Source organism: Primulina tabacum, chromosome 6 (genome assembly GCF_025594145.1).
Source record: "Primulina tabacum isolate GXHZ01 chromosome 6, ASM2559414v2, whole genome shotgun sequence".
Classification (NCBI taxonomy): domain Eukaryota; kingdom Viridiplantae; phylum Streptophyta; class Magnoliopsida; order Lamiales; family Gesneriaceae; genus Primulina; species Primulina tabacum.
Window position 1 is genome coordinate 41427156 of NC_134555.1, and position 24781 is coordinate 41451936.

The following is a 24781-nucleotide window of genomic DNA, read 5'->3' on the forward strand; positions in this document are numbered from 1 at the left end:
ATAAATATAATTTAATGAAGATAAGGATTTTCTTTAATTTATTGTAGAAGTCATTAATTAATAGTCAGGAAAAACAAACAAAAAGCATGTAGTAATAAACATAATTTAATGAAGATAAGAACATATACGTAAATTCACAATTCAAACTCATATATTTATAATAGATAATAGATATATATTTGTTTGTGTGTGTGTGTTTCTATAGACTATGTATATATTACGTACACATATAATTTGACTAATAATATAGAGAATAATGATTTTCAGACTAAATAATTTGTGTCACGTACGCACATTACACATGTTAACATAGATATATTATATTATAAACATGTACATTTATATTAATTATAATTTTGAGAGCTTGGACATACCTCATGCATGTGTTCTAATTTTATCAAAAAAACTGATAGGATATTAATGAAGAAAGTGAGGGAATAGAACAATATAAAAGAAAGAGATGAGATCTGTTTACTGTGCATCTTCTTTTCGAGGCAAATATACCAACGGGAAGAACCATAAAAATAACAACAAAACTTGACCACTAAATAAAAAATACACAAATAAGACTCCATTGGAGTAGGCATATTTGGACAAATCTTTGACAATTTCAGCAAAAACTTACCATAAATTTGCACGTTGATGCCGATGAAAATATTTAACCAGTATCGACGTTTCCAGAGATTGAGGAAAATCCTGGCCCCAACACGGGAGGGTTAAATAGGTATGGCTTTGGTGGAATTTGTATATATTGGAGACTTCCTTCAAGCATTTCCACAACCTTAGACATCGATGGCCTGTCCGAAGGAATGGTCTGAATGCACCAAAACCCCACCAAGAACATTTTCCTAGCCGCTTCATCTTCCTCTTCACTCATTTTGCTGTCATCCATGCTTTCTTGAAGTATTACGTGCTCATAAAATTTGTCTGAACAAATGTTTTCGCTGGCCTGGCTTGTTTCCAGACCAACAAAATTTCTGGCTCCCACCATTTCGAGAACCATCATACCATAGCTGTACACATCGGATTTGTGAGAAACTACTCCATAATTCCTGGAAAAAACTTCTGGTGCTATATATCCAACCGTCCCTCTTGCCCCGAGCGTGGATAAAATACTTTGCTTCCTCTTGAATAGTTTAGCGAGCCCGAAATCGGATATTTTGGGACAGAACTCTTCGTCCAAAAGAATATTTTGAGGCTTGATGTCAAAATGAATAATTCTCGTATTGCAACCTTTGTGAAGATATTCTAGACCTCGAGCAACACCAACTGCAATCTTATACAACGTTTCCCAATTCAGTTGACAACCGGTATTGATCGATCCATTGTTTCTGATGAATTTTTCCAAAGATTTGTTGGGCATAAATTCATAGACTAAAGCTCTTTTGTTCCTTTCAGAGCAAAATCCCAATAGATTTACAATATTGATATGGGAAGTTTTGCTGATGCTTGCAACTTCATTAATGAAATCTTCTCCATCGCTTTCTGTCTTCGTCAATAGCTTGACAGCGACAAATTGCCCATCTGGTAACCTTCCTTTGTATACGCTTCCATATCCTCCTTCTCCGAGTTTATCGCTAAACGATTCGGTTATTTTCTTGATATCGGAATATTTATATCTTTTTGGAGCCAGAGATTCATTATTGAGTAGAAAATTTTCAACTTTGGGATTAGTTTCACGACACAAACCAGTTAGAAATCTTTTAATGTGATGTTTCGTTCGACATATTACTAAACACGTTGCAACAAATATGACCATCCCTGAAAATAAAATAGCAGGACGCAATAAGTTATTGTCCAATAAACTAATGGACAGTATAAAACCATGTAAATAGTTTTTTGGTTCACTAACTTGATCAATTTCGAATTTTGGTTCTTTAAGTTTTCAAAACTTGGTTTGATATACTAGTTTTCAATTTTCGGCTATTTGTTCCAAATGCGGCGTGACAACAAAAAATGTTGACATGACATCGAAAATGTTGACGTCATATCAAAAACTGTTGACTTGTGAAAGTCGCTCCGGCTATTAAAGCAAAATAGTCGAAAATTAAAAGTTAATATATAAAAATCAAACTTTGAAACTTAATGCATCTAAACCCCAAATTGAAAAAGTTAATGAACAAAAAAGTCATTTTGCCAATAAAAGTTACCTATTAGAACTTTTTCCACAATAGATAGCCCGGATTTACCTAGTATAAAGCAGCCAATATTTCTTCACATTAGACAACCTAAAGTAGATAAATTTTTCCGATTGAAATGGACTGAAACGTAGAGATCGAAACAATAAGTTGAACATACCATGATGTCTGGTGTGGTTAGGGGAGGGACCAGGACTCTCGGCAGGAGCCAAACCTGGCAAAAAACAAGCCATTTTAAAATCATAGTTAAGTAACCGATGTTAACGAGAGGTGTAGAGTGAATACTGAAAATTAAATATTTTTAATTTATAAGTTTAATCTCGGTACCACGTAAATTATGATATAATGAAAAGTTTAGCACTTCAAAAGCCTTCCGACATGAATTTATGGCAAGAAGGTATTTGGAATTAAATTGATTTTATTTTTAAAAAAATTTATTGAGCAATTATCCTCCCCGTTGGCTCCGGTCCTGCTCATAAACCAGCTTGATCACAGATTAATCAAGCATGCAATACCTGGACTGGGAGGGAGGCTTGCCCGTATAGTCTGTCTTTGATCAAGGTTACTGAGGCTAGTAGGCCTTGCCCCGCTCACCACCGCCACCGTGCTCTTGGTATTGTTGCATTTAACCGACCATGAATCCGGGTCATACCCACAAACCCCACCTGACTCCAAGCAACTCTCGCAGTTGTTAATCTTGTCCAACCATTGGACCGAAAACCCACCTGCAAGAGCATCTCGCAAATCATTTTTTGAAGCCAGAGGAGCGGATAAAGCCCGCGCAGCAGACAGGCTTACTGGAACTGAAATATTGTTGCTGCATATTATATTGGATCCCAGCCCGGAAGGCTCCCCTGGCGCGAAAAGATTCACGGTTTTGGCCCTATCCACATCACATGTAAATTGGTTTTGAAGATTTATCGCCTGGACCGGATCAGTCTTACTTTTGCAGTCATAGTATAAACTGACGTTTTCATAGCTGTCAACCGAAGGAAACTCGAAAAGTTTCGAATCTAGTGTTGTGCTATGCAGAACACTTGGGCATGTAGTGTTCCATAAGTCCTGTCTTGCTACCCTGAGAGTTTGAGATACGAAGTCGATTTCCAGGACCCGATAGCTTCTTGAATCGATATTTAGCAGCGGGGCATCAAACTGGCAATTCAATAACTCGAATCCTGGGAAGCCACAAATCTCGGGGCGATTAGATCCCCAGAAGGGATAGCTTATGTTGCGGATACCACCGCAATGAAAAGGCTGCCGACATTTTTCGTTCCGCTGGCAGTGAGTATAAGGTAATATTGATAAAAAAATGAAGAAATGAAATAAGTAGTACATGTTCTGCTCCATCCTGTGATTCATTATGCACAAAATAATGGTCTATCGATCATTTTGGCTTTCCTTTAATAAAACCAAAGTGTCGCCAACTGCATGTGATCAAGAAGCTTCATCGTAGACCAGCTAGCTAGCTCCCAAAGTTTGACTCGACTCGCACAGGACATTGCGGGGCAGCCGTGCAATATTCATAATCTAATGTGAAAGTTTTGTTGCCCATACCATATCATATGTTATTTTGTTCACACTCGTTACACGCAGTAACATTCAATCTTTCGTGAGAAGTACAAAAATAGCAACGCTCTCTCACTGATTTCATCGGACTTGCTGTCTGATTTTACTGGATTAAGCTTTAAGCGCTTGAGGATAATATAATAGATTATAATAGAATAGATTATAATATTTCCTTGAATCCTAGATGCGAACGAGGATATTATTATAAAAATTATTATACATAAAATATTGACAAAAACTTGTGTAAGACGGTCTCACGGGTCGTATTTTGTGAAATAGATCTCTTATTTGGGTCATCCATAAAAAAATATTACTTTTTATACTAAGAATATTATTTTTTATTATGAATATCAGTGTAGGGTTGACCCGTCTCACAGATAAAGATTTGTGAAACCGTCTCACAAGAGAACTACTCTAAAATATTTATATAATTTGATATAATGTTTAAATGAATCTTTTACCGTTAAATTGACTTGTTTATATTGGTTGAGTGAAATTGTTATATATATATGTGTTTTTAATTCTATTTATTAGATAAATTAGAGCATGTATCAATATATTTGTTTGTTGTATTATATATAATTTATAAATCATTTTGAGCTAATTTTGAATTAGGTTTTTTTTAAATATAGAAATAGGTGAATTACATTTTCAAAAAAGAGTATCAATTATTTTTCATCTAAAAAATAGTGAACACACACACACACACACACATATATATATATATATATATATATATGATGGATGGAATTCAACACATTAAGTTAAATTAATCACACTAAATATTGAAGTTCTTCACGATATATATATATATATATATATATATTGATGGATGGAATTCAACACATTAAGTTAAATTAATCACACTAAATATTGAAATTCTTCTCTTATATTAAATTATTGGATAAAGGGTCAGATAAATAAATAGAATCAGTCCAACTGAACAATCTTTGAGTTGCAGGAATAATAATTCTTTCTTTCATATGTATATCTATACTAAATTGAGTGGACCATAATTAATTCGAATTATTATCTGGTAATGATCAAATTCTATATGAGCCGACTTTTAGATTAACACGGAAAGAGAAGGGTGCGATATTTCTTCTCTCTTTCCTAAATATCTTTCTATTGTAGCAATCTCGCACATGTATAAAAAATGAGGCAGGCGTCTCGGGTCTCCAAATTACTAGTATATTATAATAATACAGTTAATATATGAACTTATGTCATAAATAATGATTAATGAACAGTAACCCATGATGAAAACTTGAAGTCACATCCACTGGCGGAGTCACAGTGATTTATACGTAAATTTTGTATAATTTTAGATTAATATTATATTTATCAGGGTAGATCAATTTAAAATATTAAAAGATTCTAGAATTTTAGTTCGAGTATAGCCGTATTTCTGGCTATGTCACTGGTCACAACTTCAATTTATATTTTTTTAATGTCACTCGTAACTGAAATACATATCGCATGAGTTAGTGCAAAAAAAAACAAATCTTCAACTATTCTATGACCATCAAGCTCGATATTACTCTATTTCTCTGTCTATTGATCTGTTTCAGATAATTTTCGGACATTTGGCTGCATATTTTTTGTGATTCATCAAAATTTGCATATGGCAAAATGAGTTTTTTCAAGTTAAAGTCGCTCAAAACTTATTTTCGATTAACTATGTTACAAGAAAAACTAAATGACTTGATTATATTATGGATCAAGAAAAAAATGGTCAAGAAAATTGATCATCCAAATTTAATCAATATTTTTCGCTTCCGAAACTTTAAGATGAGCAATATTCAATTGATTATGTACTTGTTCGAAACATAAATTTCATATTTTGTTTGGATGATCTTGTTTTTATCAGTATTTTCTTAAGACATTTTATTTTGCATGATATATTTTGTTTATTTTTCATTCCTAGCATTCATATTATTATTATAATATCATATTTATCTATGAAAAAATATATGAATATTAAATTTTAAAGACATCAATTTTTTTACTCACCTCAAGCCAAAAAAATCTCATGTAGGGCACAGCAGTTTAGTAAACACAAACAAATATATTTATATTTATATTACAATTACGATTCTATTTGGAAACTATGCGTTCAAGCCACTTTTCATATTGAGTAGGTCTCTTGTGAGACAGGTCTCACGGATCTTTATCTGTGAGACGAGTCAACATTACCGATATTCACAATAAAAAGTATTACTTTTAGCATAAAAAGTAATAATTTTTCGTAGATGACCCAAATAAAAGATCTGTCTCACAAATACGACCGTGAGACCGTATCACACAAATTTTTGCCTTTCATATTTCAACAAAACCATTACTTTGAATGGCTATTTATTACAGACATACCTCAATTCATACCTTTATATCATATGCTAACTGGACATTACATTTTCACAAAATTAATTGGCATCATATTATTTAAGAAATTAAATAATTTAACACTTAATTTGTTTGAAAAAAGAAAATACACTAACACTTACTGATGAACTTATATAGTTATACATGGTAGTAGGCTTTTTACAAAAATATAACATATAAAATAAAACTTTTCCACAACGACGGCCCACCGCAACGTAAAGCACACGCATTCGATGCGCAAAAATTGTAATAAATTCGAAGCATAAAGATTAAAGGTGATGATTATTTTATTTGAGTGTGAAATCGAAAAAACAAATTATGATAATTTAATTGGGATGGGAAATTAAATAAGAAGGGGGAAGATTCAATTAATTTTATATTATATTTGATTTTTTTTTTAAATGCAAGAAAGGGCTTCATTAACATACCGGATTATATAAAAAAAAGTAGTTTTTTTTACACTTTTTTGAAATGACATCGTAACAATTTAAAAATTCTTTCAATCTTTGACAAATTTTTCTTGAATTATTACCTGCTCATAAATTTTGTCAGGAAAATAGTTGTTGCTAGATTGTCTGGTATAGCATTAGCATTTTACAGTAATGTCAAGTCATCATTTTTCAATGTCACATTCAGACACGGAGCCACATTCTTGTTGGTGGCCCAATTTTATTTTTTTTAAAAAATGTACATGTAAATTTTGTATAATTTTTGAATAATATGATATTAGCCCAGATAGATTAAGTTAAAATATTAAATGATTTTAGAGTTTAAAATTACAGCTCGGTCGGAGCCATATTTCTGGCTCCGCCACTGATCACATCAAAGATTGGACGAAAATAAATGAAACTTAAAAATTAGTGTACTAAAATCAAAACTTGAAAACTATTAGGATCTAAAATCAAAACTTAAACAAGTGGGAAAAAAATATATATTTTTACCTAATTCGTAGTAGTCCAATAAAGTGAATCACTTCGTATTGACAAAAGGAAACAAGTGGAGAGAAATCATGGACATCAGTGGGAGCTTTTTGCATGTGCAATTTGATAGAGAAGTCAATTAAATGGAAAAAAAAAAAGGAATTGAAGACACTTTATTTGAACATCTCATCACATATAAGCAAAGTAATGCACCAACATTTTCCTGGAACAATCAACATCCTCTCACTTTTTTTGGCATTTTCGGACTAAATTTCAAAGTATTATGATGAAAATAGCAGTAAAATCAACCAAGCGCCTCCTAAACCGTGCAAAAATAAGAACAAAGAGCGATCGATGCTTACAGCTTTGTTCATGGAGGCAAACAATTAACAAACAATAGTTAACTTTCAACTGAATTTTCTGTCTCTACGTTAGTGATTCTGATGAGGAGCTTTCTCGCCTTAACGGTTCAGGTGTAGATAGGAGAGGCTTTGGTGGAATCTATATGTGTTTAAGACTGTCTTCTAACATCTCCACAACCTTAAATATCGATGATTGGTCCGATCAGGGGCGGAGCCAGGAATCTGGCGTTAACCGGGCTAGAATTTTAAACTCTAACCTCCTTTAATATTTTAAATTGATCTACCCGGACTAATATCAAATTTATTCAAAATTATACAAAAATTTACATATAAATTTTTGTAAAAAAATTTGGACCACCCGGGCGTGCTGTACCTCCGCCCCTGGGTCCGATGGAATGGTTCGAATGGACCATAACGCCACTAAAAAGAATTTTCATGGTGATTTCTTCAATATCATCCAAGTTCGTGGCTTTGTGAAGCGTTACATGCTTGTAAATTTCGTCTGGGAGATAACTTTCACTGGATTGAGTCGACCGAGTACCAAAAATATTTCTTGATCCAGCCATTTCAAGAACCAGCGTTGCATAGCAAACTATTTTTAAATAAACATATTGTATCACTTCTTTAAATAAACATGATGTATATTACAAAGAACATAAGCTAACGCCCTAAAATATAAATGCGGTTAGGCGACAATAGCTAACGATCATGTGATTTCTCAGTCGAACTTTCTGTTTCAACATTTCCTGATGCAGACCGGGATAATTCTTGTCCCAGTGACGTAGGAGTAAACAAAAATGGCTTTGGTGGAATCTGTATGGACTCAAGGCTACCTTCTAGCATTTCCACAACCTTAGACATCGATGGCCTGTCTGACGGGAATCGGGATGGTTTGAATGCACCAAAATCCAACCATAAACATATTCCGTGCAGCTTCTTCTTCCTCTTCACTTGCCATTGCTCCCAAGTTCTTGGTTTCATGTAATATTGTTTCCTCATAAATTTTATCTGGAAAATAATTTTCACTGGATTGGACTGATCCAAGGCCAACAATGTTTCTTGCTCCAGCCATTTCCAGAGCCATCATTCCATAGCTGTAAACGTCAGATTTGTAAGAAACTCCTCCAAAATTCCTGGAGAATACTTCAGGAGCAATGTATCCAATGGTCCCTCTCGTCCCATCCATAGATAAAATACTCTGCTTCTTTTTGCATAGTTTTGCAAACCCAAAATCCGAGATTTTGGGACAGAATTCTTCATCTAACAGAATGTTTTGAGGCTTGATGTCGAAATGAACAATCCTGGTGTTACAACCTTTGTGAAGATATTCCAAACCTCGAGCAACACCAACAGCAATCTTATACAATGTTCCCCAATCCAATAGGCATGTCGTACCGAGTGATCCATTGGTGCTGATGAATTTGTCTAAAGATTTGTTGGGCATAAATTCATAGACTAAAGCTCTTCTCTTCTTTTCGTTGCAAAATCCTAAAAGATTCACAATATTGACATGAGAAGTTTTGCTGAAGCTGACAACTTCATTAATGAAATCTTCTCCATTGCTTTTTGCCTCTGTCAAAATCTTGATGGCAACAATTTGCCCACTTGGTAGCGTTCCTCTGTATACACTTCCATATCCTCCTTGCCCGAGTTATCACTAAAGGACTTGGTTATTTTCTGGATCTCAGTATATTTATATCTTTTTGGAGCTAGGTTTTCATTACTAAGTATAATTTCAACATTTGGTCTAGTTTCCTGCTGTAAAGCAACTTGTAACCTTTCATGGTGATGGCGTCTTTTGAAACGGACTATGATAAACGTTGCAGCAACTACAACTGTTAGAACTAGCGCCGCCATCCCTGAAAAAAAACATAGGAAATAGCTGATTCCGGAATCGTACAACCACGGAATAATCGACTATTTTGGTCGGTCCAACATTTACCTATCATAACCTTCTTCACAGAAGATAGCCCAGCTTTACCTAGTACGAACTTCTTATTATTAGTCGATCAATTTTTAGCTCGGAGAGTTTTGTTAGCATATGAAGAGTATGAAGTGGATGGAAGGATAAGTTGAGCTGAGCATACCATAAGAAGAGTATGAACCGTCGGAATGATAAATTGGATCCAGAGCAGAACCTAGTTATGCCATTCAAAAATGAAAATGAAGAACTGCAGTATTTTGGTGAGATTTATTTATCACATAATCAAACTGTGCAACCTACCTACTGCAGCAATTTTGCATTCAACCGATACTGAATCTGGGTCATAACCGCAAACCCCACCTGATCGAACGCAATTCTCGCAGTTGGTGATGTTACCTAACCATCCGATCGAAAATCCACTCTTGAAAGCATCTTGGAAATCATTTACTGAAGCTGAATCAGTGGACAAAGCCTGCGCCACAGATTGGTTTACCGGAACAGAGATAGTATTCTTGCATGTGATGTTCGACCCTAGCACTGGCCTTGCCGAGAAGAAATTCACAGTTTGGGTCCTATTTCCTATTTATATTGCAGGAAAATGGCTTGGCGTGATAAGGCTCACTCCCATTTACTGAAGGGTAGGTTATCGTCGTCTTATTATAAGTTGTGGGATGAGATATATTTGTGCAATCATAGTACAAGAAGATGTTATTGTCATCATATAGTCTTCAAGAGTAATGTTGAAAAGTTTTGGATCTAAAGTTGTGCTGGAGAGAGCACCCCCCGGACATTTGGTCTCCCATAGGTCCTGTCTTGCTACTTGTAGAGTTTGTGAATCGTAACCGAGGACTCTATAGCTTATTGAATCGATGTTGAATAGTGGGAAATCGCCCTCGCAGTTGAGAAGCTCGAAACCTGGAAAACCACACATTTCAGGACGATCTGCTCCCCAGAAAGGATAGCCTATGTCTCTGATGTTGCCGCATTGAAATGCCCTGCTGCACATTTCATCTTGCAAGCTGCGGAATATGGGATTGTTTGATAGATCGATTAAGTTTTTCTTCGGCCAACTAAACAAGTACGGGTTAATTCTAAACTGCTGTTATTGGATTATTTGAAAATTTTGCTAACCACATCAAAAGTTTTTTAATCGAACTGTTAAGTTTTAATTGGAGAAGAAAATATTTATTTTTTTGGTAATTAAAACTTATGTGAAAATTAGAGAATTAGTATTTTAGAATCAAAAGTTAATCTCGGGGGTTTATTCATATAAAAATAATTTCAAAGCGAGTTTTCATTTAAAAAAAAATTATCTTGATTGATTGTTAATATTGATGTGATCCCGCTGAAATGGGTGAGCCGGGTGGGGAGCTCCAACGGATCAAATCAACAATTTGTAATGTTTGGAAATTTTGAGTGAAGATAATGGCTTGGATTAGCACCTGCAAACAAGAAAGTAACTCGTGAATGAGCGCCGGAGGGGTGTCCGACGTAGCCACTCCGATACTAAAGTCAGCAGGTTGAAGATGAACACAAGTAATATTTTAGAGAAAATATGTATGGTGCCTAGAGTTCAAAGATTTTCGGATCCTTTAAGTGACATTACTACCTGCTATTTATAGTAGAGGAATGGGTAATTACCTCGATTTCCGTGACATCTACTAAGTCGGTTTACCAAACTAGCTTTTGATGACTTCTCGGACACTCCACACCCAAGTTGCTCTGACAGATTGGATGGCCTGTATCAATCACACTTGAGTATGGTTCATTTCTCGAGGTAATGCAGTTCTCGAGGTTGCCCAAGTGGTGATGTACCCGGGAACTTTGCCCGAGAAGGCGAGAAGCGCCCGTATGGCTTTGTGAGGGCCCGGGATGCTTTGCGAAGAGCTCGGGTAAAACCAAAATGCCCAGGAAGAGAAGACTTGCCCGGGTCTTTAAGAAACCTATCACGCATATGGGTCATAATCTCGGCTATCCAAGTAACAAACCGGGTTAATGCTTACCCGGATTCTAATGAGGGTATCACCACCCATCCCTAAAATAGTCGGGCTAGAGCTTGACTCGCTGTCCCGATCAGTCATATTTGTCGTTTAGTACTCTCAGGAAGTCCAAGAGGTGTCTTTATGACGCATGCATGATTATTGGTACAGCCGAAAACTGTCCGTATTCGGAGGTAATAATGAGCCTGCTTCCTCGATATCTGTACATGTCTTTTCATCTGCCTAATACAACTTCCAAAGCTCATCCTAATCGTTCATGCGCTCATAGATTAACGGCTGCGATTGGCTCTCTCCTCCTATATATAATAGGTCTCATATTTCCCCACCATACCAGCAAATTACAACCTGAGAAGGATAATGGCAGATTCAAGTAATTCGAAGGCTCCCGATATGGCAACAGAGTTCATGAATGCAGCTTTTGAGAAGGGAAAAGCTGAACTGGAAGATGAAGTCTTCCAAAAGATCCTCAATTTCTGGGAGGAGTTGCAAGGATTGCAGTTCCTCTATGAATGTGTGGAGAAGCTACCACTCCTCGGCTGGTGGCAAAGCTTGAGAAATATCGGGAACGTTTGCTCATTTCCGAGACCGTAAATCTCTTTGAGGACGACTATGTCCTCCAGTTAATGCTTTACAAGGAGAAAAGATACTGCAGAACATTGCCGATTCTGATAGCTTTATGAAGGCGTTCACTGGCAGCTCTGTAAAGAGCTTGATGGTGAAGTGGAGGGCTTCTGTAGAGGAAAAATACTTAAATGTAATTCGCAAAAATTCCCTCAAATGAATAAAAAGTTGCTTTGGTTTATGTCTTTTTAATTCTTGATAAGTGACCCAATGAAATCTTTTTGAAGATAAATAACCGATGACGAACCAACCGAAGTGCCATGATTTAACGGTCCCCGAGCTTAAAGATAAAATATTGTGAACTCCAATCTCCCGAGTTATTAAATCCTGTACCGGGGCCTCGAACCTCCCGGGCTACAAAATAGGATGCCGGGGCCTAAAACCTCCCGGGCTATGAAATAGGATGCCGGGACCTAAAATCTCCCGGGCTATGATACGGTACAACAATGATGCACGAATCAGCCTTAACTTCCCGTCGAAAAACGTTTCATATTTCGAGATGGATAAGATTGACGATTCGATAACTGTGCACGTCCTTTCGTCTACCTTGTACAATTTACGAGGTACATCATGACCGTCCACGTGTGTCCAAATCACTAGTTTGTGATTAACTCCTCTTTTGAATAAATGGTGAAACGTTTCACCTAATTTGTGACCTTCCAACTTCTTCCATATTGAATGCCACTTGCCTATAAATAAGACAGTAGAGATGCAAGTGATCATTAATTCAATATGTCGAGTTCAAGTGACTTCAGTGATTGTAGCAGCACGGTTTCTTCCATTGGTGCTCATAGCCGAATACCAGTTGAGTTACGTCCTTATGTGGAGAATCTGAAAAGGACGGTCGAAGAGTACATTGAGGTAAAGGTTATGTCTACTTGGTACAAGATCCAAGATATTAACAATGCGCATCAAAATGGCTTGGCTCTCAACCGTGCCCAAAGGGCAGTGGCAAGAAAATACAGGCGAGTGCTTGGAGTAACTCGGGTTGCAGACCTGGCTACGGACCAAGTTATGTTGCAGGCGATGCTGTGGAAGGAATGACATCATCTGAACAAGATATCAACCTCCGAGTCCTTCTCCAACCTTCACATTTGGGAAGTGACTGAATGGATAACTGAGTGGAAAGACTATGTAGCTTCAAGGATGGCCCAGATGTAATACGCCATTTGCTAATCTCTTAAAATAAAAAAGTCATTTGGTTTATTTCTGTCTTCTTATCTGTTGTCAGAATTTAATTTCATCAGTTGATATATATATCACGAACTGAATAACTGATAGCTGTTCAACCAAAATGCCCCGACTTTAATATTCCCCCGAACTTTTAGAACAAAAAACCGGGACCTCAAATCTCCCGATCCATAAAATAAGATACCGGGGCCTCGAAACTCCCGGTCCAAGAAGTAAGATGCCGGAGCCTCAAACCTCCCGGTCCATAAAATAAGATGTCGGGGCCTCGAACCTCCCGATCCATAAAATAAGATAACGGGGCCTCGAAACTCCTGGTCCAAAAAATAAGATGCCGGGGCCTCGAACCTCCCGGTCCATAAAAAAAGATACCGAGGCCTCGAAACTCCCGGTCCAAAAAATAAGATGCCGGGTAACACCAGGGGTGTCATGATAACGCGTACCTTTTTACTCAATGGTCAGGAACTTTTCGCATTTCGAGGAGTCGATAAGTCTGACTCTTTAATTATTGCGCGTGTCCCTTCGTATATCCGCACAATTTCCTAGGTTCAGCTCGACCGTCCGATTTGATTGAAATCAACGGTGTAGATCAACTTTCCCCTTCTATAAATTTGGGCGCCCCAATTCCAGAAATCACTCTCAAATTCGAAATTCCGGCGAAGCCCTTGCAAAATTTTTTTTCTCGAAGCTCTTTCCACGCAAACTTCCCCATTTTCGGTGAATCTCCATTGTTGTAACCACCCGTAAGTCTTTTCCTCTCTTGATTTCAAAAATATGTCTAATTCTACCACTTCTACATCAGGGGCAAATGCGCGGGGCTCGCCCAGCGACGAGTCTATCGCACTGCGTTCTGACTCCACTCCGTCTCCCCTCGCCGCTCTATCACCCAGCCTTCTAGACAACCCTCATCTATCCAAATTAAACCAACCTTCTTAAAACCTTCTACTTCTGTCCACTCCCGAGCTCTTGCCAAGAGCAAGGGTAAGGGTAAGGGTAAGGCCCGGGGTTCGAGCCCTCCTCCTACTGAGATTCCGGGAGTTCCTTGGTTTTCTTCCCTGAGTAGTACATTACGCTTGGGGGCCGATGAGAAACTCCGGGCCCTGGGCAATATTCCTCCATCTTTTTCCATTTTGATACCCGGGCCTTCTGACAGAGCCAACAACCCTCCTCCCGAGTATACTACTTTCTTTCGGGACCAGGTTAGAAATGGTCTCCGATTCCCTGTCCACCCTTTCTATATTGCGGTTGCCAAGTTTTTCGGCGTACCGATCAACCAACTTCATCCCAACTCCTTTAGGATTATGGCCTTGGCATATGTCCTTTTCAAAATGAACAATCTTCTCATCACCTCCCTTATCCTTCACTATTACTTCTCTTGCCGGCTTGGGGATAATGCCTTTTCCCTGACCGCCCGACTTAATGCCCGATTTCTTGATGATATCCCTTCCTCCCAGAAGGGGTGGAAAGGAAAATTTTTCTACATTCAACTCCCGGGTCCTTTACCTTGTCTAACCGGCTTTCTGTCTTCCCTTCCCCAACAACCTTCCTTGCCACAATCTTACAAATTCGAGGAGCCTTTCCTCATGAGTCAAACCTTGGTGGAAGGGCGGAAATACTCTTCTTCTGTTCTCATCGCCAAAGGGTCCTCAGCACGGGCACTCAACCCATAGGTAGTGAGGTTCTCATGCTGATGAGAACCTCACTACCTGTGGGTTGAGTGCCCGTGCTGAGGACCCTTTGGACAGGGTGATTGACGAAGTTGCTGTCTCGGGCGCTCAACCCGGTAATTCTTGACATCCTTAGTCTTTGTTTTTTCAAATTTCATATTCATTACTTGTGCTGAACCTTCCTCTTATTTACGTGCAGATAACTCAAAAATGCAGGAGGCCTTCGCCAAGAAATGGGCGGCTGAAAAGGCGGCCAAAGAGAAGAAAATGGCAGCCCAGAAAGTTGCTCTTGAGGAGAAACTAGCTGCGGAGGCGGCAGCAAACGGGCTGAGGAGATGGCAGCCCGGCAACTTGGGACTGATGGGGTTGAGACCCAGCAAGAGAAGGTGATTCGGGAGTACTCCCAAGAAGATCCTGAAGATCACGTCCCCCTCATCAATAGGAAGCGAAAGGCTGTTACATGCGGTTTTGCTGGAGGATAACCAAGAAGTGGGGCAGGGCTCCTCTCAGGCTACTCGATCAGCCACCCCTCCTCGGCAACCATCCCCAGAGGAGCCTATTCAAGAGCCTCTTCTGATTGATCAACCCACCTGGCCCATCATCTTCCTGGAGGGAGCCACTTCAACAGGCATTCGACGCCTTAAACACATGCTCACTCAGGACGAAGAGGCCTTTCTGAAGAATCATGGGCCGGGTGTCCGGTTTCTTGAGGGATCCAATCGATTCCTATCTGTAAGTTTATTCTTATTATTCTTTTCTTCACTTTTTTCCTCCTTTTCTTATTTCGCTTTGTGTAGGCTGCCCAAATGATGATTTCGGCCTTCGAGGAGGTAGCGGGGGTGGCTACCCGGAAAAGCCAACAAGCTCGGGCTGCTCAGGAAACCAAGACCAACTGCTCAAGGAGCTTGACCGGGCTAAGGGTCTTCATGAAGAGGAAATCGTCGTCCTCACTGCTTCCCTGGAGTCGGCTCAAATGGCCCTGGAGAAGACTCGGGAAGATCTTAATGAGGCTGCTATCCGAGAAGAAAATCTTCGAGGTGCTCTAAATGCTTCGGAGGCGAGCAACCATGCTCTCTCCGAGCAAGTAGAAGTGCAGCAGCTTCGGGCAGAGAAAGCTGAGAATGCTCTGGCCCTAGTCGAGTACAACAAGAATCAATGGCAAGCCTCCTTTCTTCAGTCGCCAGAATTTAAAAAGGCTGTGGTAGATAAGGCTTATCCTTTTTTTTCAGACCGATTTTGAGAAATGTCGGGAACAATTTGAGGAGGCCGGACTCCTGCCCCTAGATAGGGAAAATTTTCCTGATTTTGGCCTGGCTATCTCGTCCCTTCCCAAGGAAGGCGAGGAGGAGAAGGAGGCGGACCAAGAGGAGCAACCCGGGCCTGAACATGTAGATATAGACTAGGGTTGTATTTTTACTTTTCTCTTTTTATTTGCTTCTGTCTGTAACTTTCAGGCCTTCAGGCTTTTATTAATGCAATCTTCCTTTTCTTCTAACACACTTGTATTTATCTGCCAAGTGCTCAGTGTTCTGTCTTTACAATAACCGAGATATTTGACAGGTCACCAGAAATTTATAAGCGTTAAGGACTTGATTGGTAATTTCTCGTGAGTAATATAAGATATCAGGATACTTATATCTTATCAGGCAAACGAGATGTCACGATTTTAAGGAGAATAATCCCGGAATTCAGAGTGATCGAGATGCGTTTCCGGGAGCCAGGGTGTAGTGCTCTGGGCTTTTTAAGAACCAAGGTGCGGAGCCTTGGGCCGAGGAGCATGTCCCGGGACTTGTGAATGGTCGAGGTACGGAGCCCCGAGCCAGGGTGTAGTGCCCTGGGCTTTTTAAGAACCAAGGTGCGGAGCCTTGGGCCGGGGAGCATGTCCCGGGACTTAATAATAGGAGTATTCAGAACACGCTCTAAGAAAATATATCTTTCATTTATTTCTTCCATCAAATAATTACATCCGTCATGCATAGTACTGCTTTAAATTAAATACATTCCAAGGTTTTTTAAGAGAGTGTCCTTGCGCATCTTCTAGATAAAAAGATCCCGAGCTGACTCTTCGAGTGTTTTTGTAAGGTCCTTTCCACCGAGCTTCCAACTTCCCAACTTCCCCCGCAGGGTTGACTTTCTTCATGACTAAATCCCCCACCTGGAAGTCTCGGAAGCGGACCCTTTTGTTATATGATTTCATAATCCGGCTCCTGTATGCCTCCATTCGAATGCATGCCCGGTCTCTTTTTTCCTCTACTAAATCCAATTCCATGGCCCTACTTTGGTCATTATTATCCGGGTAAGATTCTACCCGAGAAGAAAGATTCTACCCGAGAAGAAGTCTGCCCGATTTCTACTGGAAGGACTTCTTCGGAACCGTACACCAAGTTGAAAGGAATTTCTTGAGTTGGTGCCCGAGGAGTAGTTCTGTAAGCCCAGAGAACACTGGGTAATTCGTCCACCCAGTCCCTTCCTTTGCCTTGAAGCCGGGTTTTTAATTCTTGTACAATGATTCTGTTGACTACCTTCGTTTGGCCATTGGCTTGAGGGTAGGCAACAGAGGTAAAAGACTGAGTGATCTTCATCTCCCGGCACCATGACGTGATTTCTTTGCCCTGAAATTGCCTCCCATTATCTGAGATTAGTTTCCTGGGCACTCCAAATCGGCATACGATGCTTTTCCATAAAAACTTCAATACTTCCTGCTCGGTTATTCTTGCCAAGGGCTCAGCTTCTACCCACTTGGAGAAGTAGTCAACGGCAACTAACAAGAATTTTTTCTGAGCCCGGGCAATGGGGAAAGGACCCACAATATCCATGTCCCATTGATCAAAGGGGCAAGATGCCCAAATAGGCTTCATGAGGGTAGCAGTGCTGTGTTTGAAATTCGAATGATGTTGACAGCCTTCACAAGCTTGAACCACCCTAGCAGCATCTTGACTTAAAGTTGGCCACCAGAAACCGGCAAGCATTGTTTTTCGTGCCAAAGATATTCCCCCGAGGTGCTCGGCACAACAACCCTCATGAATTTCTCGGAGGACATAATCCACCTCTTTCTCAGATAAGCATTTCAAAAGGGGTCCCTGGAATGATCTTCTGTACAAAACGTTATTTAAGAGAACAAACCTGGGAGCTTGTCTCTTAGTTTTCTGAGCTGGAGCTCTATCTTCAGGCAACTCATTATTTATTATGAACTTGATCAGAGGCGTCATCCAGCAGTCCTTTGATCCGGTCGTCCTTAGCCTCATACACGTCTTTTATTTGTTGAGTAATGAGTTGTGAATCGGAATATAGAATGATCCGGGAAGCCCCGACTTCCCGAGCGGCTTGGATACCAGCCAGGACAACCTTATACTCAGCCTCATTGTTCGTTACCCAGGAGTCAATTCTAAGTGTCAGCTTAATCTTTTCTCCCGGGGGAGATATTATCACTACCCCTACTCCGCATCCAGCAAGGCTAGACGCCCCATCCACGAATACTCTCCACACTTCCTCTTCATTGGGCTGGACCATCTCGGATAAAAAATCTGAAAGAGCTTGTGCTTTGATGGCCACCCGAGGTTTGTATTCAATGTCATACTCCCCCAACTCTACTGTCCACTTGACCATACGCCCGGATACCTCAGAGTGAGTCATGATCCTGTCAAGAGGACTGTTGGTAAGAACAATTATTTGATGTGACAGGAAGTAAGGTCTTAGCTTCCGGGCAGTCATGATCACTGTACCGGAGCTCGGGTCCTCTTAGAGCATGACTGACATAATAAACAGGCTTTTGATTGGAGCCTTCTTTTTTTATTAAAACCGAGCTGACAGCATACTCTGTAGTAGACAAATAGACATACAATTTCTCCCCGGGCTCCGGCTTCACCAAAACAGGGAGTTCTGCAAGGTGAATTTTCAAGTCTTGGAAGGTCTGTTCACGTTTATCATCCCATCCAAACTGATGGGCCTTCCTCAAGACTTGAAAGAAAGGATAACTCCGATGTGCTGACCGGGAAATAAATCGAGACAGGGAAGCAATTCTCCCGGTCAACTTATGCAATTCCTTGACAGATCGGGGAGATGGCATGCATAGAACAGACTTGACTTTTTCCTGATTTACCTCGATCCCCCGATCCGTCACTATGAATCCCAGGAATTTGCCACTCTTTACGCCGAAAATACACTTGGCAGGGTTGAGCTTGATCCCGTACTGCATGAGAGTGGCAAAAGTTTCTTCCAGATCACTAATAAAGCTTGCCACCTCCCGGGTTTTGCCCAGAATATTATCCACATAGACTTCCACATTCCGCCCCAATTGCTTTTCGAAGACTTTCTTCATCAGACGCTGGTAAATTGCCCCTGCATTCTTCAACCCGAAAGGCATTACAATATAACAGAATGTACCTCCCGAGGTGATGAAGCTGGCTTTATCTTGGTCACTCTTGGCCAGGGGGATTTGATGATACCCCTGGTACGCGTCCATGAAGCTTAGCAACTCGAAGCCTGATGTGGAATCCACCAATTGATCAATGTGAGGCAGAGGATAATGATCCTTGGGACAGGCTTTATTAAGATCGCGGAAGTCTACGCACATGCGCCACTTTCCGGTAGACTTGGGCACTAAGACCACATTCGAGAGCCACAAAGGGAATTGAATTTCTCGAATGTGGCCAGCCTTCAGGAGCTCCTTTACTTGTTCATCAATAACTTTGTCCTTCTCAGGACCAAAGTGTCTCTTTTTTTGCTTCACCGGGTGAAACCCCGGGAGAATGTTTAATTGATGCTCCGCTATCAGGGGAAGACCCTGTCAATTCCTGCTGGGACCAACCAAACATATGGATATTAGCTTTTAAACAGTTAATTAAACTAACCCGGGTGGATGCACTGAGATCCCTAGCCACCCGGATTTGTTGGCCTGGTCCGACTTCTACTTCTTCCTTCTCCTCCTCTGCTACAAAGTGCACCTCTCCTCCTCCTTCTACTCCATCCACCCTTGCCCTCTTCCCTTCCCTCATCGTCTTGCTCTGATCAGCCCGGACTGCCTCCACGTAGCATTTCCGAGAAGATGGCTGATCTCCCCGGACTTCTCCCACCCGGGCTCCCACTGAAAACTTTATCTTCTGGTGGTAGGTGGATGCTACGGCTCTCAACTCGTTCATAGCCGATCTACCCATAATGATATTATATGATGATGGGGAGTCCACCACGGTAAATGAAGTCATCACCGTCCTTTTAAGATCTTGAGAACCCAAGGTTAATGGCAGAACAATCTCCCCTTCTGGGTAAACCACATGGCCAGCGAAACCAAAGAGGGCAGTTTCCACAGTCTCCAGGTGATAGCCCTGCAAATCCATCTGCAAAAAAGCATCCTTAAAAATTACATTTACAGAACTGCCCGAGTCCACGAAGACTCGTAGAATATCATAATTTTCCACTCGGGCTTGGATCATCAGGGCATCGTTGTGGGGCAGATTCACCCCTCTCAAATCTTCCGGGCCAAAACTGATGACCGCCTCATTCTTTCTTGCTCCCTTCACCTCCAAATACTCTCTCCTACTTCTCGACTTCCTTGCCCGGTTGGAGTCTCCATCAGTGGAGCCTCCTAATATCATTTTAATCATTCCCGTGGTAGGGGGCGAATTCTTTTTTCTCTCGGGCTCAGGCTCCCTTCTTCAATTGGGTTCAATCCTCGGGATATTCCTCACACTTCCTCCTCGGGCGCCAGATCCTGGTTGCCGAGACGTCCAAGGTGGTATTCTCGGCCTCTGGCTATTGTTGCTGGGTCCCGGGATGGAAGGTGAGACATAATTCCCCTTCAGTGCCTTGCATTTTTCAGTGTTATGGTGGCACATTTTGTGAAAAGAGCAAAATCCACTCTTCTCTGGCCGGGATAACTGATGATCTGGGGCCAAATCTCTGCTGCACTCCTGCACTTCCCTCTCCCGAGCAATTTTCAGAGGCACGTGATGAGAAAAGTGCCATGTATTGCCTCTCTTCTGTCCCCTCTCCTCGGGTTTAGACACCCGATCTCCTCTTTCCTTTCTCACAGCTTCCCTCTTCTGTTTCTGAGCCTCCTCCATATTGATGTATTTTTCTGCTCGCGACAATATATCCTCGAAATCCCCCGGCACCTTCTTAGTCAGTGACTTGAAGAATTCACCCTCTCTCAAACCCTGGGTGAATGCAGTAGTCTTTGTTTCAGTGGCACAAGTGGGGACGTCCAGGGCCACTCTGTTGAACCTTCTGATATAGGCCCTTAAACTCTCTTCTGGGCTCTGCTTAACTTCAAAAAGACTAAAAGCAGTCTTTTTGTACTTTTTATTGCTGTTGAAATGGTGTAAAAACACCTTCTGGAAGTTTCCAAAGGAGCTGATACTTTGGGAAGTCAAACCCTGGAACCACATCTGAGCTGAATCCACCAGTGTTGTTAGGAACACCTTGCACTTGATTCGATCAGTGTAACAGTGCAACATGGCCATATTTTCAAACCTGGCCAGGTGTTCCTCCGGGTCTGCATTGCCATCATAGTCTTTCACCTTCGCAGATTTGAAATTTCCAGGAAGAGGCTCCCGGACAATGATATCAGTAAACGGGCATCCTCTCGGGACTGCCCGGGCAACGCTCCGTCTTTCCAACTGTCCTTCCAGGACCTTCATCTTCTGCCTCAATTCCAACAATTCCTCTGCCACGGTAGGAGATTTGGACCCCGCGCTGGATTCCTCGTCTTCTCCTGCCATCTCATTCTCCCTCCTCCCCTGCTCCTGCTCCTGCTCCTGCTCCTGCTCCTGCTCAAATCCCTGTTCATGTCCCTGTTTATCCCCGGGTGGTGTAACAGGATGAGAGACCTCCTTCCTGGCCATAGCTTGCACGATGGCATCGGCCATCATTTTCTTTAACTCTTCAGGGGTCAGGGTAATGAGGTTTGGTCCGATGTTATTAGCACCAGCTTGTCTTGAAGTCTGTCCTCCATCACCCTGGGCGTGAGAATTATCCTGATTGGTTCTTCTCGTACGGGCCATATCAACGTCTCGAACTAAGTATTTCTCACAGATGGCGCCAATGATGTGATCCCGCTGAAATGGGTGAGCCGGGTAGGGAGCTCCAACGGATCAAATCAACAATTTGTAATGTTTGAGAATTTTGAGTGAAGATAATGGCTTGGATTAGCACCTGCAAACAAGAAAGTAACTCGTGAATGGGCGCCGGAGGGGTGTCCGACGTAGCCACTCCGATACTAAAGTCAGCAGGTTGAAGATGAACACAAGTAATATTTTAGAGAAAATATGTATGGTGCCTAGAGTTCAAAGATTTTCGGATCCTTTAAGTGACATTACTACCTGCTATTTATAGTAGAGGAATGGGTAGTTACCTCGATTTCCGTGACATCTACTAAGTCGGTTTACCAAACTAGCTTCTGATGACTTCTCGGACACTCCACACCCAAGTTTCTCTGACAGATTGGATGGTCTGTATCAATCACACTTGAGTATGGTTCATTTCTCTTGGTAATGCAGTTCTCGAGGTTGCCCAAGTGGTGATGTACCCGGGAACTTTGCCCGAGAAGGCGAGAAGCGCCCGTATGGCTTTGTGAGGGCCCGGGATGCTTTGCGAAAAGCTCGGGTAAAACCAAAAAGCCCGGGAAGAGAAGACTTGCCCGGGTCTTTAGGAAACCTATCACGCATATGGGTCATAATCTCGGCTATCCGAGTAACAAACCGGGTTAATGCTTACCCGGATTCTAACGGGGGTATCAAATATGTTTTACGATAATCGACATAAGTGCTATAGGCAGAAACGATTTATTAGTTGTCCAATGTTCGTTACAGAGTGGTACCTTAGTACGTTGGGGCGGAAGGTGATGTTATAATCCCCGGCGGAGCAAGTCAATGTAGCACTTCCATCATCGGTCGGGAAGCTGCGAGCGATGGGGCACACATTCTTGAACACCTGTGAATACTCTCGTGGCCCGCAGTCCGACGCGCGGAACACATTGCACGCGTTCTGGCAAGCGTTACCACTTTCAGTTCTCAGCTCGGCTGGGCACTGCCAGTTCATGTCCTCCATGCAGCCCGTGGATTGGCAGTACCTTCCTGATCCGTCTCTGGCTTCTATCATCATGGGCAGGTTAAATCCATTCACCAGGTTGACGTAGTATGAGTCTGTGGATTTTCCGGAGCTGAGGGCGAACTCTGCGAGGGTGATAGCGGTAGAATTGGCGCCGTTGCACTCTATTTGATCGGAGCCACAGTCTCCAGTCTTGCAGGAGCCTAAGCCGGCGGCATCGAAGGTGCAACCTGTTCTGCCCCAGAACCGACCCACCCACCCCTTTGGAGCTTGGAAGACTTGGGCTGTACCGTTGGAGAGCTCAAATCCTGTTGAACCTAGTGATGTACTGCCCGAAATCGCTGGCCAAACAGTACGATTACAGTTGTTCACGACCGTAAATGTGGCGCCATTAACAAGTACCACTGATAGAAACCACGATGTGCAAATAAAAGAGTGGAGCGGAACAATGGTGGAAGAACACATGGAAGCTGATGGCGGCACCAAGTGCACGAGAAGAACTTGTAGAAAGAATGGCGAAGTAGGAACAAAGAGGCGTCGATGCCAGGTCTTTTGGTTTAAGTACCCGGAAACCTGATCAGTCAAAAGAAAACCAAATGGTCCTAATCAGTTTATCTTTCCAGGAACTTGCTCTTGACCCCAAGATTCAAGAGTAGAGGCCCATATGTTTAATGTCTCTTGGACCTTGAATTTAAATAGACACCAGAAATATCATATCTAATCATTTTTAAACAATATATTTTTAATAGTCTCACTTGTCCCATTCTTTGCCTCTCCTAGCAGTCTTCCAAACCCAGGATCCGAGATTTTTAGGCAAAAGTATTCATCTAAACGACTCTTTGGGGCTTGATGTCAAGGTATATTACAATCCCAGGGTTGCGGCCTCTATGAAAATATTCTGAATCTCCGCCAACACTGACATCGACGTTGAGCGTTCAACGCATCTAATCAAAATTTGTGTCATGAGTAATCCATTGTTGCTAATGAACTTTCATCTGAACATTTGTTGGGTAGTTAGAATTTAAAGACAAGAGGTCCTATGTTTGTTTAACAGCCAAACCTTAACAGATAAGCTATATTAACATGAGAGCTCTATGGAGACTAAAACCTTAATAATGAATTATTCCATGTATCAGGCGTCTTGATTCCACTCCTCTCAAACTGTAGATGAAACAAAGATATAAGAAATGGAACATTCCAGTATGAGATGTAAGTTAATGAAATGAAATTGAATCGGACTTACCTTCTACAAACTTTTGTGTACACACAAAGGGGAAAACCCAAAGGAAATTTGGATATTAAATTCTAAACTAACACAAATTAAAGTTTGTCCGATGCAAAAATTCCCAGATTTTTTTTAAATAAATTGGACCTAATAACTAGGGGTGGACATAAAACCCGAAAAACCGATCGAGCAGAATAATTCGGTTTAAATGGTTCGGTTTTATCCGTTTTTCGGTCGGTTATTGTTTTAAAATTTATGAAATTCGGTTTTTCGGTTCGGTTTTCGGTTTTAATACCCCAAAAAACAGAATAACCGAACAGACCATATTATTGTTAAGTATAGGGTTTTTATGTATAATGAGTCATATTATTGTTAAGTATAAGACTTTTTATGTATAATGGGCCTATTAAGATTTAGGAACTTATTATCATTAACCCTCAATTTTCAATCCGACCGTTTTCTCTTCTTTCTCACCAATCACCAGTCGACATTTTCTTTTCTTTTCTATATATATTTCTTTAATTTTTTCGTAAGATAATTGGTGTTCCATTCGAGCTGATTGACACCTTGTTATCATTCATATTACTGAATATTCCGTTGTATTCATGCATTTCCTGTGTTTACATGGTTAATTAGTTATATATTGTTATTAAAGGCATAAAGTGATGTATAATTTTATTTCTTAACAAATTTTAGTTAACCGTATATAACCGGCCGTATAAACCGAACCGAATTACAAAAAATC

At 40.9% G+C, this 24781-nt stretch overlaps 1 protein-coding gene and 1 pseudogene across 2 annotated transcripts; both read right to left on the reverse strand.

The window, feature by feature from the left end:
* Window positions 1–448: 448 nt before the first annotated feature.
* LOC142549618 (LEAF RUST 10 DISEASE-RESISTANCE LOCUS RECEPTOR-LIKE PROTEIN KINASE-like 2.1) lies at window positions 449–3659 on the reverse strand. Of its 2 annotated transcripts, none has more exons than XM_075658666.1 (4): window positions 2654–3659; window positions 2299–2352; window positions 2151–2189; window positions 449–1761 (listed from the first exon to the last, which is right to left on the reverse strand). In XM_075658666.1, the coding sequence occupies exons 1-4, from the start codon at window positions 3495–3497 to the stop codon at window positions 659–661; spliced, it is 2040 nt and encodes a 679-aa protein (XP_075514781.1). In that variant the 5' UTR covers window positions 3498–3659; the 3' UTR covers window positions 449–658. The 2 variants fall into 2 exon arrangements, with proteins under 2 accessions (XP_075514781.1, XP_075514782.1); XM_075658667.1 differs by having other exon boundaries at window positions 2804–3658.
* Window positions 3660–7953: 4294 nt separating this feature from the next.
* LOC142550283 (LEAF RUST 10 DISEASE-RESISTANCE LOCUS RECEPTOR-LIKE PROTEIN KINASE-like 2.1) lies at window positions 7954–23484 on the reverse strand (annotated as a pseudogene).
* Window positions 23485–24781: the final 1297 nt, after the last annotated feature.

Bases quoted from the DNA above. Each gene is read 5' to 3' on its own strand.
- LOC142549618 (XM_075658666.1), bottom strand. From the start codon at position 3,497: ATGAATCACAGGATGGAGCAGAACATGTACTACTTATTTCATTTCTTC. The intron at 2,190-2,298 runs GTATGTTCAACT...GCTTTATACTAG, and splicing joins TAACCACACCAGACATCATG to GTAAATCCGGGCTATCTATT. The intron at 1,762-2,150 runs GTAACTTTTATT...TTTTATTTTCAG, and splicing joins TGTGGAAAAAGTTCTAATAG to GGATGGTCATATTTGTTGCA.